The following is a 13,188-nucleotide window of genomic DNA, read 5'->3' on the forward strand; positions in this document are numbered from 1 at the left end:
AAACTAATTGATTTTATGGAAAATGACTGCCAGATATTTATTTCAGGAGCAAAAAATACATAAAGAGAACTTGTTATTTTCTGTCATCTAGACACAATGAGTTCTTTATCAACCATGGGAACATGTAGTTCCCAGGATGACACAAATTGAAAAACCCTTTTCTGTAAAATGAAAACTACTGTTTGCTTGGCATTACAAGCTACTTTACATAGTTCTTCATCCAGGCTCCCGATGTTCCTCAACAATTCTTCCAATTCCCTGGTGTTGAATCGCATCCCCAAATGTGTTCTCTCTCTTGCTTGTCATTGGTATGCACAAACTGCCCATGCCATTCATCATTATACCAGTTTTAATCATGCATATCTGCTGACTCCTCTCCTTGTCTCTCAGGAGCCGCCTTGCGACTGTAAATATTCCGCGAAGCCGACTGCTCCCGCTGTGATATTACGACTGCTTTAATCAAGCAATCAATAAAAAGGTCTTCTAGCGGTAGGAGGTGGTATTTTGAAATACCCAAACAAAAGGAAGGTTATTAGTAGTACTTTCTTTGCATAGAACTTTTTTTTTACATTCTGGCTTGATTTTTCACAAACTACCGTGTAGACTTTCCCGCCAGCCACTTTGTGTGTGAACAGCCAGCCAGGACCCGAGTGCCACATCCTACAAAGCTACAGTTACTAATGCCTCTGACAGTTACTTTGGCCTCCAGGGGTGGGCCCACTGGTCAGTATTGATACAGTTTGACTGTGACAGAGCACAAAGCATCTGGTTTTCATTCGACTTTTGTACTATTCCTCCATTTTTGCATTCGTATCCTGTCGAGTGAACGACTCACGGCAAGCGAGAACCTGCATCAAATTTGTCAATACTAGCTGCATTAACTAAGCAGATGTTTGTCCAGTGTTCCACGCAAATTGGTTGCTGTGGAATAGTATTTAATAATTGTTTCCATGTGGTTTATTACTCAACTTGTTATAAAGAGACTGCTGTAAATGTCTACAGTCATGTCCTCCGTTCGACTCGTTAGTCAACAAACGTGCATTTCAACATCCTCCGAGACACATGTTTTGGTATAATTGTAATGGTTTTGTTTATTTCCAACATGCTAAAACAAAGCGACATTGAAGCGCGTCACGTTTACAAAATGTAGCATAACGAAAAGGAGCAGAAAGAAGGGTAGTTTATTTCATCCCAGCCTTTCTCTGTGACTCAGAAGTTAGTTGGGTTTAAAACTCTGGGGAGATTTGAATTTAATTATCTTCGAAGCCCAACAGGATATACAATTCTTTACATTTTTTTGAAGGGCGTATAAAAATTTAGATTAATTTTATTTTTTCAAAGTTTTTTTCGCTTAAATTTCTCAATAAACTTTAGTCCTAAACAAAAAGATCCAACATTTAATGTTTTTTTGACCCCTTTGAAGGCCTTTTGATTGGTAAACTAATGCTATGCAAATGTACTGTATACTAATTGGAAACTGTGACATCATTTGATAAAAAGGCCTTTCAAGGGTTGAAATACAATTTTGAAAAAACATAAAATTGTTGGTATTTTTGTTCAGGGTTGAAGTTGATTGAGATATTTGAATATGAAAATATATACATCCAAAATGTTGTTATTCTTTATGAAAAATGAAGGACATATATATTCTGTTTGGCTTTGGGGTATTGTTGAACACCTGCCAGTGTATTGTTGAAAGAATTGGCCATTGAAACGTATTTATTTGATACGGAAAAAAACTCTCTTAGGGAAATGAATGTATAATGGTGACCCCGAGACGGACAAGCGGTAGAAAATGGATGGAGGGACAACAATAATGGTGGCTAAAATACAGCAAAAATGTACTGAAAGGACACATTTAACATTAACATCAGTCCAGATCCGAGAATGTCGTTGTGGTTTATGAAGCCATTTAAGACACTTGTGATAAAGGGCTTTGTAAATAAGTCTTGATTGATCCTTCCACCCATCTTCTACATCGTTTATACTCATTATGATCTCATTAACACTAACATAGCAATCATTTTCTTATAGGGTAAATACAGGATTACAATGTACAATATGACGTAATGCCGTAACTCTATGATAAGTTAGATGAATACAAATAAAAAAACAAGTAATGTTTCCCTACAAACAACCCAAATGCATCCAAGAATGCTTGTAAATGTGTCTTGCATTTTAGTTTAGCTTGTAACTTCAGATATAATACATGTGTAAATGTCCGTCCAGAGCTTGTTAAACCTGAGTGTTGGTCTATTGGTGTCCCATTTGTTTTTTTAGATAAGATATAATAAAATTACTGTTGATTTTAACGGTATTCAATAATTATATCTCAATTACTTTCAGTATACAACCTTGTCAAATGATATGAAACCAAAATATTAGTATCAGGCTGATTCAAGCAATACAAACTAACCAAACATACGGCATAAGAAGGGACTGATTAAAAAAATACATTTAAATACAATTACGTTGTGCTAAAATAAATAAGCACAATTAATAGTAAATGCGTTTCTTAACTCACTGTTTTTCAACCTTTTCTGAGCCAAGGCATATTTTTTTCATTGAAAAAATCTCGAGGCACACCACCAGCAGAAAACATTAAAAAATGAAACTCAGCAGCCGATATTGACAGTAAAAAGTTGTTCTCGCAATTGTTGGATATGAATTCAAACCATAACCAAGCATGCATCAATATAACTCTTGTCTCAAAGTAGGTGTACTGTCACCACCTGTCACATCAAGCCGTGACTTATTTGGAGTTTTTTTGCTGTTTTCCTGTGTGTCGTGTTTTAGTTCTTGTCTTGCGCTCCTATTTTGTTGTTGATTGTCATGTCATGTACGGATGTACTTTGTGGACGCCGTCTGCTGCTCCACACGCTGTAAGTATTTGCTGTCGTCCAGCATTCTGTTTTTGTTTACTTCGCAGCCAGTCCAGTTTTAGCTTCGTTTTGCATAGCCTTCCCTAAGCTTCAATGCCTTTTCTTAGCGGCACTTGCCTTTTGTTTATTTTTTGGTTTAAGCATTAGATACCTTGTTACCTGCACTCTGCCTCCCGCTGTCGTCTGCATATTGTGATCACGACAAAGCATGGTTCCGACATCTACAAAGCAATTAGCTACCTGCTGCCACCTACTGATGTGGAGATCTTGCTCTTCCGGGTTCTTTGGACCACCAAGGACGGACATGACAGCCTCGTTCATGGTTAAGAACAACGATTTATTTTTCAAGAATAATTTCTTCTTGTCCTTTTCCGCCATCAGGTCTTGCCAGTTCTGTCTGTCTCGCTTTCACTCTCGTTCGTGCTCGTGTTCGTGTTCCACCATCAACAACAACCCTCTCTCTCCTTCCCGACTGCTGCCTTTAACAGAGCGACAGGTGATCGGACAAACACTCTCAGCTGTGTCATCTACGCACCTGTTGCTGATCTCGAAGCCGGTCCCGGCACACCCCGCTTCGCTGCAGGTCCGCAGGCCACGCCCCCCCCACACATGGTTACTCTGCCGAGCTCTGGACAGCACAGACACTCAACAACGGCACATTTGCGGATTATAATTACTGGTTTGAAATTTTTTTTTTAACCCAATTAGGTGAAATTACATAATCTCCCACGGCACACCAGACAATATCTCACATTCCATAAATTAGCCGCACCGTTTTAGCAGCAGCACGGTTCAAAGCGTGGAAAAAAAGTAGCCGAAAATACGGCACGTGTTTCAAATTGTTTATTGTATGGATTTACGTAAAGATGTCGGAAATCAAGTGCCCCAAGGCATACTGGGAGCGCTTCCTGTTTCCAGCAAAAACAAAACAAAATATAACCTAATAAATCACTTTAGCGTTCTAGTGGACCTTTATAGCATTCTGGTGGACCTTTTAAGATTTCCTAAGCACACTCAGCCTTGAAAAAAACACACCTAACAGGTTGAGGAACAATTATCCGACAACTGTCCTTTTGCGTCACACCGTCATGGGACGCGACCCGCGGAAATTCTCACAGGAATTCTCATTTCTGCTGAATCAGCTGCGAGCAGAGAGGCCATGTCAACAGATTGAAGGGACAGATAGGTGGTCGGGCCAGTTTTTTCCACGGTGGCAGAATCTTACAGTAGCAACAATCTCCGGTTACCAGGTGTCTCATTTCACTTGCTCAGGACAGTGGGCGGAACCTGCCGTCCTTGGGGCGTGTGACCTCCGTCACCTTTGTATCTACTCCATTTGTCACCTTTTTTTTTTTTTTTTTTTTTATATCAACAACGTATCCGGCATTTTGCCATCCTTTAGAGGCTATTATTGACACGTGAAACAGGGTGCACTCTTTGACCCACTTGGTTATAAAACAGGCATCAGCACTTTTTTTTCCCCTCTCCCTGGAACGGTAGAAACCCTACGAGGCCTTCTAGTGGACAGGTGTGGCATGACAACGGAATACCGGCCATAGGATGCTTGGACAAAGATCCATTATTTCTGTTTGTCATTTATTTTGATCTGTGAGTACTAATACAATTGGTACCTCAACTTACAAGCTTAATTGTGATATGGCTCTTAACTCAAAGCACTTGTATGTCAAATCAACGGAATTACTTTAAATCAATTTAATCGGTGCTTGGCCCCCCAAAACGTAAATTAATTCTTGTTTCTGTTTATCGTTTTTATATTGATATTATTTGGATTTTGTATGTACTTTATGTCATATTTTATTCATTATGGGACGGGCGGTAGAAAATGCACTGCAAAAACTGAAATCTAAGTAAGATTAAATATCTCAAATAAGGGTGATATTTGCTTATTTTCTGTCTGATAAGATAATTCTTCTCACTAAGCAGATTTTATGTTAGAGTGTTTTACTTGTTTTAAGTGTTTTGGTCCTAAATGATCTCAGTAAGATATTACAGCTTGTTGCTGAGATTTTATGACCTATATTGAGTAAAACATGCTTGAAACTAGAATGTCAACTGTTGCAAAGCTGTGTCATCAACACTCACAACTATAAAACTGCTCTTTCAAAGTAAACATTTCTTATTTCAAGCATGAAATAAAAAATCATGACTTTGACACAATTGTGTCTCATAAAAAAAACAGATGACAGCCAAATGGACTTTGCTGTTTTATTTTCAATGAAACAATAGAAAACATATACTAGTACAGTTGGCACAGTACAGTAAACTGACAGTAATAATAAAAACATTTAACATGTGACATTTCAAACTATTTTGAAGAGAAATAGTTCATGCACATTCAGATAAATTCTTCGAAAATTACAATTAAAAAACATTTGGCCTGGCGCACTAATGACGGGAAGAGCACGCACTTGGCGCGATGATGTCATGTTATCGATGGAAAAATGCATTTTTAGACCATATGATTTGCCTGAGCGGCTAGGAGACCCCGAGAGTAACAAGCGGTTGCCTTGTTGCCTTTCCATTAAGAACAATAAACTAGATTTTAGTATACGTTTGCTGGTTTCAAGAAATGTAATGCCGAGCGCATGTCATTATGTCAAGATAATGGCACTAGCATTTACTTAATTTAAGAATATTTTTCAACATATTGAGAAAAAAGTGCACTTGTTATTAGTGAGAATATATTTATTTTAAGGTATTTTGGGGTTGATTGAGGTTAGCTAATTGTACTTGTTTTGGAAAGTCTTGACAAGCCAAATTTTCTTGTTCTATTGGCAGATAATTTTTCTTAGTTCAAGTAAAATACTCCTAATTTTTATTTTTTTTTTCTTGTTTTTGAACACTGACTTTTTGCAGTGTGGATGGATGGTACTTTTTCGTCACTCATTGTTTGTCTTTGGTACACTAATGTGTATGTTATAGGCCATTGGTTCTTTGTTTTATTTTAGCAAAAATATATGTATAGTTTTGGTATGAACATTATTATGTAAACTCAAAGTTATTGTTTTTTTTTTGTTTTGTTGTCGCTATTTTTGTATTACAAAATGTTTTTATTGATCATGTTATACTGAATTGTAATCTTTTGTTTTGTGATTGTGTGATGTTTTTTGCCTGGACCCCAGGAAAAATAGTCCATATACAAACAACTACCGTACTACTGTACTTTTATGAAATAATCCAATACAAATGTAGACTTCTACGATATCTTCTTTGAGCTGCTTCTTCATATTTTCATGGATAAATATTTTTGACCCCTTCTGCTTCAGTGTAGTGAGGCTCTGCTAGCCTTATCCATGTCGAGTACACGCCCTCTCATGTTTTTCAATGATTTCTTTCTTTAATGATGGGCCTGTTGCTTGGTAAGCACCCATTCACCTGCTACATAGCAGTGATGCATGCTAGCATGCTAACTATTAGCATAGTTCATTTTTAGCTATTTTACTCAATTACAAACACAAATATGTAACAGATATGCTAAAGGAACAATTAATTGATTTGTCCACTTATTTGCTAGCATGCTAACATTAACGTGCTAACATTTCGTGCTAGCAATTTTGCAAATGTTGTATGTTTAAACATAAAAAACATGGATTTTGACACTTGGCACCATTTTAGAAATATGTTAACTTCTTCTGTGTTAGCATGCTAACGGTTGTATGCTAACACTAGCATGCTAGCGTATAATGCTAGCATTTTAGCTATTTGTTTTCATTTAAACCTAAAAATTATGGTTTTTGATATTTGGCGCCATCATAGCAATATGCTAACTTCTATATTAGCATACTAATGTTAGCATTCTAACGTTTTATGCTAGCATTTTTGCGATTTTCATTCATATGCAGCTAAAAACTATGGATTTTGATACCCTGAGGTTCACAGGACCATCAAAATTACAGCGGAAATCTTCTATTTCCTTGAATCTCATCCACTTTTTCTTAGCACTGTCTTTCACTCACTTCCCGTGGTTGAAAAAACAAAGATATGTCCATTTGTAGCTATAAGCTAATGCTAGCGAGCAAAACAAGATGTTTTGGTTGGCTCCGACGGGATTTACTGTGGCATTTGCTACACCGACTAATGGCGGGTATGCTTGTAACTTAATGTTTTCGCTTGCAACTTAAAGCATAACAATTAGTCAAAAGATAGCGCTTATCTAAAGCCACTCTAAGTTGAGAGAGCACTGTTTTTCTAAATGTTATGTTCCGCTTGTCTTTCTCCTTAGACATGTCAGTCCAAGGTGTTCGATCTTTCCGACGGGGTGTCCCAATATGCCTGGTACCCCTGTCAGGAGGCCCACAAGACTTCCTGGGGATACCACAACTACTGGCTTAAGGTAGGTCCATGGATTTCATGTATTAGTTAACATCTATTGAGTATTAATCGTGTAAATATGGTATATCTCCATGAGAGACACAAAGGGTTGAACATGTGTCAAACCATGAACCCCTTTTGCAGGGTTATTCAATTGGCTACCCGGGGGCCAAATTCGGCTCAGTTTAAAACTTCGGAGACAAACATTTTCGCTGCAAATTCTTGAAAACACTTGATTGCTCCTGTAAATATATCGGCAGATCCCTACTAGTGTTGTCCCGATACCAATATTTTAGTACCGGTACTGGTACCAAAATTATTTCGATACTTTTCGGTTCTTTTTCGGTACTTTTCTAAATAAAGGGGAACACAAAAATGTGCATTATTGGCTTTATTTTAACAAAAAAATTGTACGTTACATTAAACATATGTTTCTTATTGCAAGTTTGTCCTTAAAATTAAATAGTGAACATACAACTTTATTAGTAAGCACGCAAACAAAGGCTCCTAATTGCAGTCAAAATTATTAAGGACAAGTGGTAGAAAATGAATTATTAATCTACTTGTTCATTTACTGTTAATATCTGCTTACTTTCTCTCTTAACATGTTCTATCTAAACTTCTGTTGAAATGTAATAATCACATATTCTTCTGTTGTTTGCATTAGTTTTGAATGATACCACAAATTCGGGTATCAATCCGATACCAAGTAGTTACAGGATCATACATTGGTCATATTCAAAGTCCTCGTGTGTCCAGGGACATATTTCATATATACATTTAAAAAAAACGAAAGAAGATGCTGTGATGCCAAAACCTGTCGACGTAATCATAGTAGTATCGACTAGATACGTTCTTGTACTTGGTATCATTACTTGGATTGGGTCGTGGCAGACCGGTACTTTTCAGAGGTGGCATAGTACCGAATATGATTAATTAGTATTTGCGGTACTATACTAATACCGGTATACCATACAACCTTAATCCCTACATTGACATTTTAAACCTAGCTCACAAACAGAACACAGGGGTGGTGTTCCCCAAGGCAACCCTTTAAGTCCTCTACAATTTGGCAGTTAGTATAAAGTTTAAAAAAAAAAATTGATTAATGTAAGGGGTTGCTGTTACTTGTTCAACTTCTTAAATTATACTGGTAGTGTTCCTCAAGGTTCCAATTTAAGTCCTCTTTTTTTCATCACTTGGGCTATTCAACAGGTGGTCCACGAGTTTAGTTCAAAAAGCATGTGGGAGACTCACATTTTTGAAGAAGATTCTTAAAAACACTAGAGTGATGTCATAAAGATTGCCTTGCTTTAAAATCAGCATAACCCTCCTGGTCCTTCTGACCAAATGAATTCATCAAAATAAAAAGTCTATTGTGGAAGACGCTGGTTCGCTGGAATATATGAAATAAGACTGATAGTGAAGGTCGAAGTCGGGCCCCCCGGTCCTTAGCTTTCTGCAAATTTGGCCCCCAAAACAGTTGAGTTTAAAAGAACTGCCCTACTATGTAGCCTGTGCTGTTATTTTTGTGACAAATGCACCACATGGTGGCGCTCTTATTAAACTTTTCTCTGAAGGAGTCAGATTGATTTCAATTTTCTCACACAAAACAAAACCCCTGCTGTAACTTTCGGGGGGTTTGGCCAACTCACAAGAAAATGTTGTGTTTTGCTCCTTTAGGTTACTAACGAGCACCTGTCTTTGATTTTCAAGCAAAACTTGTTGAAAAGCATCAATTAAAACGCCTTAGCAGCTTAGCAACTAAATGTCATTGACCATTTGTTTATGGTAAAACTTTAAGGGGGAATCTTTTCACATGCATGCTAGCATGTCTTCCAAAGCAATTTCAGCACAACCAATTGAGGGCTCCGTAAACGTCGTTTACATTAAGTGCCTCATAAAGGTGGCTGTATTCTTTTAGTGTAAAAGAACAGCCCCGGTTGTACAACACTGGATCCACTCATGAAACATTAACTTTTAGGTTTCCAACCTTTAGAAATTCATGGGAAAAAAACGACATAAAATAGAACGGCGTAAGGCGTGTTGCATTTACGATGCCATATAAGATCAGAGTTGAATTCGAAGCACAGTCTCAGTTTGACTTGTTGAACATTTCTTCTTGTTTTTATTCACCCAGGCCCATTTTTCTCATCCGATGGTGGCGGCAGCGGTGATCATACACCTGGCGGTCGACGGCACGGCTTACATTGACCAGACTCAGTGTAACATCACCGTTCAGCTGGTGGATACCAAAGAGGGGATCCATAGCTTGGGTGAGAAATGCTTCACGGACATTACGTACGCCAGACCTGGGCAAATTAAGTCCCGGGGGCCACATGCGGCCCGTTAAGCTTTTCAATCTGGCCCGCCGGACATTCCCAAATAATTTTTTTAGATCTTTAAGATGTAAAGTGTAGCTGCCATTATGATGTGCAGTGATGTTTTCAAGTCTTGAACTATACAAAGTATTTCAATGGTTGGAATCTGTGCTTATGGATGATATACCAGTTACTATGGTAATCTAATTAGTTACTATGGTAATTGTTGCGTTTGGACCAGATGTTCCTCCAGGGAATTTAAGTTTCTGGTCACTCCCAAGTTCTTTTGATGACATAAGCTGAGCTCAAATTTGACCACCAGGCAGAATGGGTATTTTGTGGTTTATTCTCAAAGCTTTGAAAACAAACGTGAGACCAATCCAGTACAGAAGCGTTCACTAGCGCAGTTAAGATCGATCTCCCCCCCAAACCCACGGAAGTGCTGTGTTCTTCCCTCTGTCCCTCGCTCCCACCCTCGTTGTTTTGACTACTCCCTGAGTTATCTCTACTCCTTGCATTGCAATGCTAGAAGGCCGACACATTACTTTGCAGACTAGAAAGAAGGAAGAATACTAGCTATTTTGTAATATGACTATGGAAGTAAAGAAGTAACACTTAAATATGGATTTATGTAAAAAAATGTCCTTCCGTCATAATCTAATTAGTTACTATGGTCATTTAATTAGTTACAATGGTAATCTACGTCACAGCAGCTCAGACGAGGCACCAAGCAGTGTGGGCGGGAAGCGTTTCCACAGACGCGGAAGGAGATTTTCACAACAAAGTTCTAAAGCTTATTGATATATCAGATGTATCAGATTGTAGGTGAGGTTATTTTGTACCCTTCGCGTTCATATTTCACTGTTTGTTGCATTTTTGTTACGTTTCACTTGATTGTAAAATATGTCGATCGAAAAGGGATGCGACATTCATATTTTGTCAATATTCAGTGTTTTATCGTTCATAGAAAAATGTAAAATTCCATTGTTTTTTAAGGCGGTCTGTCAAAACGTTTTTAGTATTCAATCAGACATTATAGTGAGGTTTTGTATTAGCCTTCCTAAAAATAGATATACCGGCCCCCATACACATTTTTTTCTCTAAATGTGGTTCCTAACCTTAACCCTAACCCGTCAAACTCAATCTCAAAATGGGCCAAAATTCAAAGCACATTTTAGACTCGGGCCAAACAAGATCGATATCTCGGCCCCTGGTGTTCATTGTGTAACATGCAACAACATTCTTGTTGTTTCCTGCACATGTAAGAGTGCACAGATTTGAAAGATATAGACATATTTGTCAGTCAACTGTGGTTCCTTTTTCTGGCTTGGACGAAATGTTCATCACTGTTTTTATTTTATTTTTAATACACTTTTGCACACTGGTGTGGAGCAAATGTGCATTTAAAAAAAATATATATTTGCATTCATTCATTCTCCTGCTTGAAGAGTTCCATTTTCTGACAGTCTGAGAGTCCTTAAATGCATCGCGACCGATGAGTGTGGGGAAAATAGGGGCCGTGATATTGTATAAAATAATTGTTGATCGAGCATCTCTTTCAGTCATCCTCTTAACATCTGGGCAAAAGCCACAATGTTTTTTTTATCCGGGAGATTTGTAAGTTCAATTGGGGTGTCGGTAAACAAGATAATTGATTTTTAAACAAGAATTGGCAGGTCTGAAGAGCAAGTGTTTCCCCTTCCCAGCATGCCGTGTTGTTGTTACAATTATCACTTTTGACTGTGTTATTGTGCATTTATAATGTGTTATTTTTTTCCAGACAGCCATAAACAGATATTGCTACTTTTGGTGAATGCAGTCTATTAATAATACTGTGGTCTCCAGTGTTGTTGTAATATCAGTGGCGGGCCGTGCGTCTCCCACCTAGGCCTTCAGTGATGTCCGACTTCAATGGTTACCTCTCAAATTACCATATTTTTTGTCCCCACATGACCATTGCTGGAGAAATACTATACAGAAAAACATTTACGCCCTACTGGGCATTGAATCACCACCAATAGTGTACATAACGGGTTATATTCTGGCGCATTTCAAAATCAATAAACCCGCATCAGCAATTAAAACATATCTTATGAGGTACTGTCAAACTTTAAATTGCAAAAAACATATTAAAAAGTTAAAGTACCCATGATTGTCACACACACACTAGGTGTGGCGAAATTATTCTCTGCATTTCACCCTTGATCACCCCCTGGGAGGTGAGGGGAGCAGTGAGCAGCAGCGGTGGCTGCGCCCGGGCCATAAATAGGCTCAATAACTGCATGATGGCATTTTGGTGGATTTACGAAACTGAAACAATACAAAAAGAATGCCATTATAAGTTAATAATACTAACACAGCCACCTGTAAATGTGTTAGCATATTCGCTAATGCGAACGACGCTAGATTGATTACATTACGATAGCACGTACAAATATGCATGAAAACACTCCTACATACCTCACACATTAGTAAGTATGAAATGTTTTAGTTATATTGTAAAACTTACAAACGTTGCTTGGAAGCGATGAATGAGGACTCCTTTCGAGCAGAAACGCTATAGCATCAAACTGAAGGTTTGGAGGAAAATCTGTGCACACGTGGGCCGAACTATTAAAATCATGTCATTAAAACAAAAAAAATTAAGACACATTTAGATTGTTTTATTCGTCTTACTTTGGCCAAAAATAGAACCAACACATTCTGAAAATATTACAATAAAAATGTAGAAAAAAAATACTAGCAGCGGTAAAGTTTAGATCCATGAAGGAAAGAAGAAAGTGAATGAATGTTTATAAATGAATACATTTACATATGCATAAAAATGTGTCTATTTATTTTTTATTTTTTTAACATTTATAACAACCTTTTTGCAAAACACAATATTGAATGTGAGATATAACAGGATAATGCATACATTTATCATTTGTTTTTAAAACGCTTACAAAAAAGTGGGACCCCAAAAATGTACTGTTGGACCCCATTTTTATGACTTGATGGGGTCCCTGGGACCCCATTTTGAAAATTCCTAGCGCCAACACTGATGGAGTATTGGTCCGTGCAAAACAGCAGCAGGCGGCTGTGGCCTGTGGGCCGGTTCTAATACTAATCAAATATCATCCCATGGGCCATAGACAATTCATTCCTGTCAAGGGGCCTTGACTTTGGCACATAGGCTATAAACGAATAGTAGACAAAACGGGATATACTTCCACTTTAGGGCAGGAAACAGGAAGTACATTTTCAACCAGCAGCACCTGCAGTGAGCGAACTCTTCCAAAAGATACCGCCATAGCGCAACGATAACACACCTTTTCAGTGTCTCTGTTGGTGTTTTATGAAAACTATTTGTTGAACACAAAACCATTGTGCCCGTTGACAAAGAAAATTCCATGAATTTCGCCGCATAGTTTTATAAGCCGCAGAGTTCAAAGCGTAGGAAAAAAGTAGCGGTTTATAATCCGGAAAATACGGTAAGGTGTATATGTACGAAATATATGTGGTGGTGTCTCGCCATGCAGGCCAGATGCAGTTTGATTTTCAAATGGCAGAATCGGGTACACAGACCTGTGCCAATGATCATTGGCACATATCCAGGCTTTATTTTAAGACGTGTAGCAAAGCCTGCCTATAAGTACTTTGGTTCCTTTTTT

At 38.0% G+C, this 13,188-nt stretch overlaps 1 protein-coding gene across 1 annotated transcript in view; it reads left to right on the forward strand.

Moving 5' to 3' along the window:
* The window catches only part of pappaa (pregnancy-associated plasma protein A, pappalysin 1a), a 273,947-nt gene that overhangs the window by 166,668 nt on the left and 94,091 nt on the right, over nucleotides 1-13,188 (forward strand). Inside the window, exons 11-12 of the mRNA XM_062031011.1 lie at nucleotides 7,126-7,236; nucleotides 9,355-9,490. Coding sequence (XP_061886995.1) covers nucleotides 7,126-7,236; nucleotides 9,355-9,490 — 247 coding nt within the window. The remainder of the gene's footprint in view (nucleotides 1-7,125; nucleotides 7,237-9,354; nucleotides 9,491-13,188) is intronic.

This window comes from Entelurus aequoreus, linkage group LG21 (genome assembly GCF_033978785.1).
Source record: "Entelurus aequoreus isolate RoL-2023_Sb linkage group LG21, RoL_Eaeq_v1.1, whole genome shotgun sequence".
Taxonomy (NCBI): Eukaryota; Metazoa; Chordata; class Actinopteri; order Syngnathiformes; family Syngnathidae; genus Entelurus; species Entelurus aequoreus.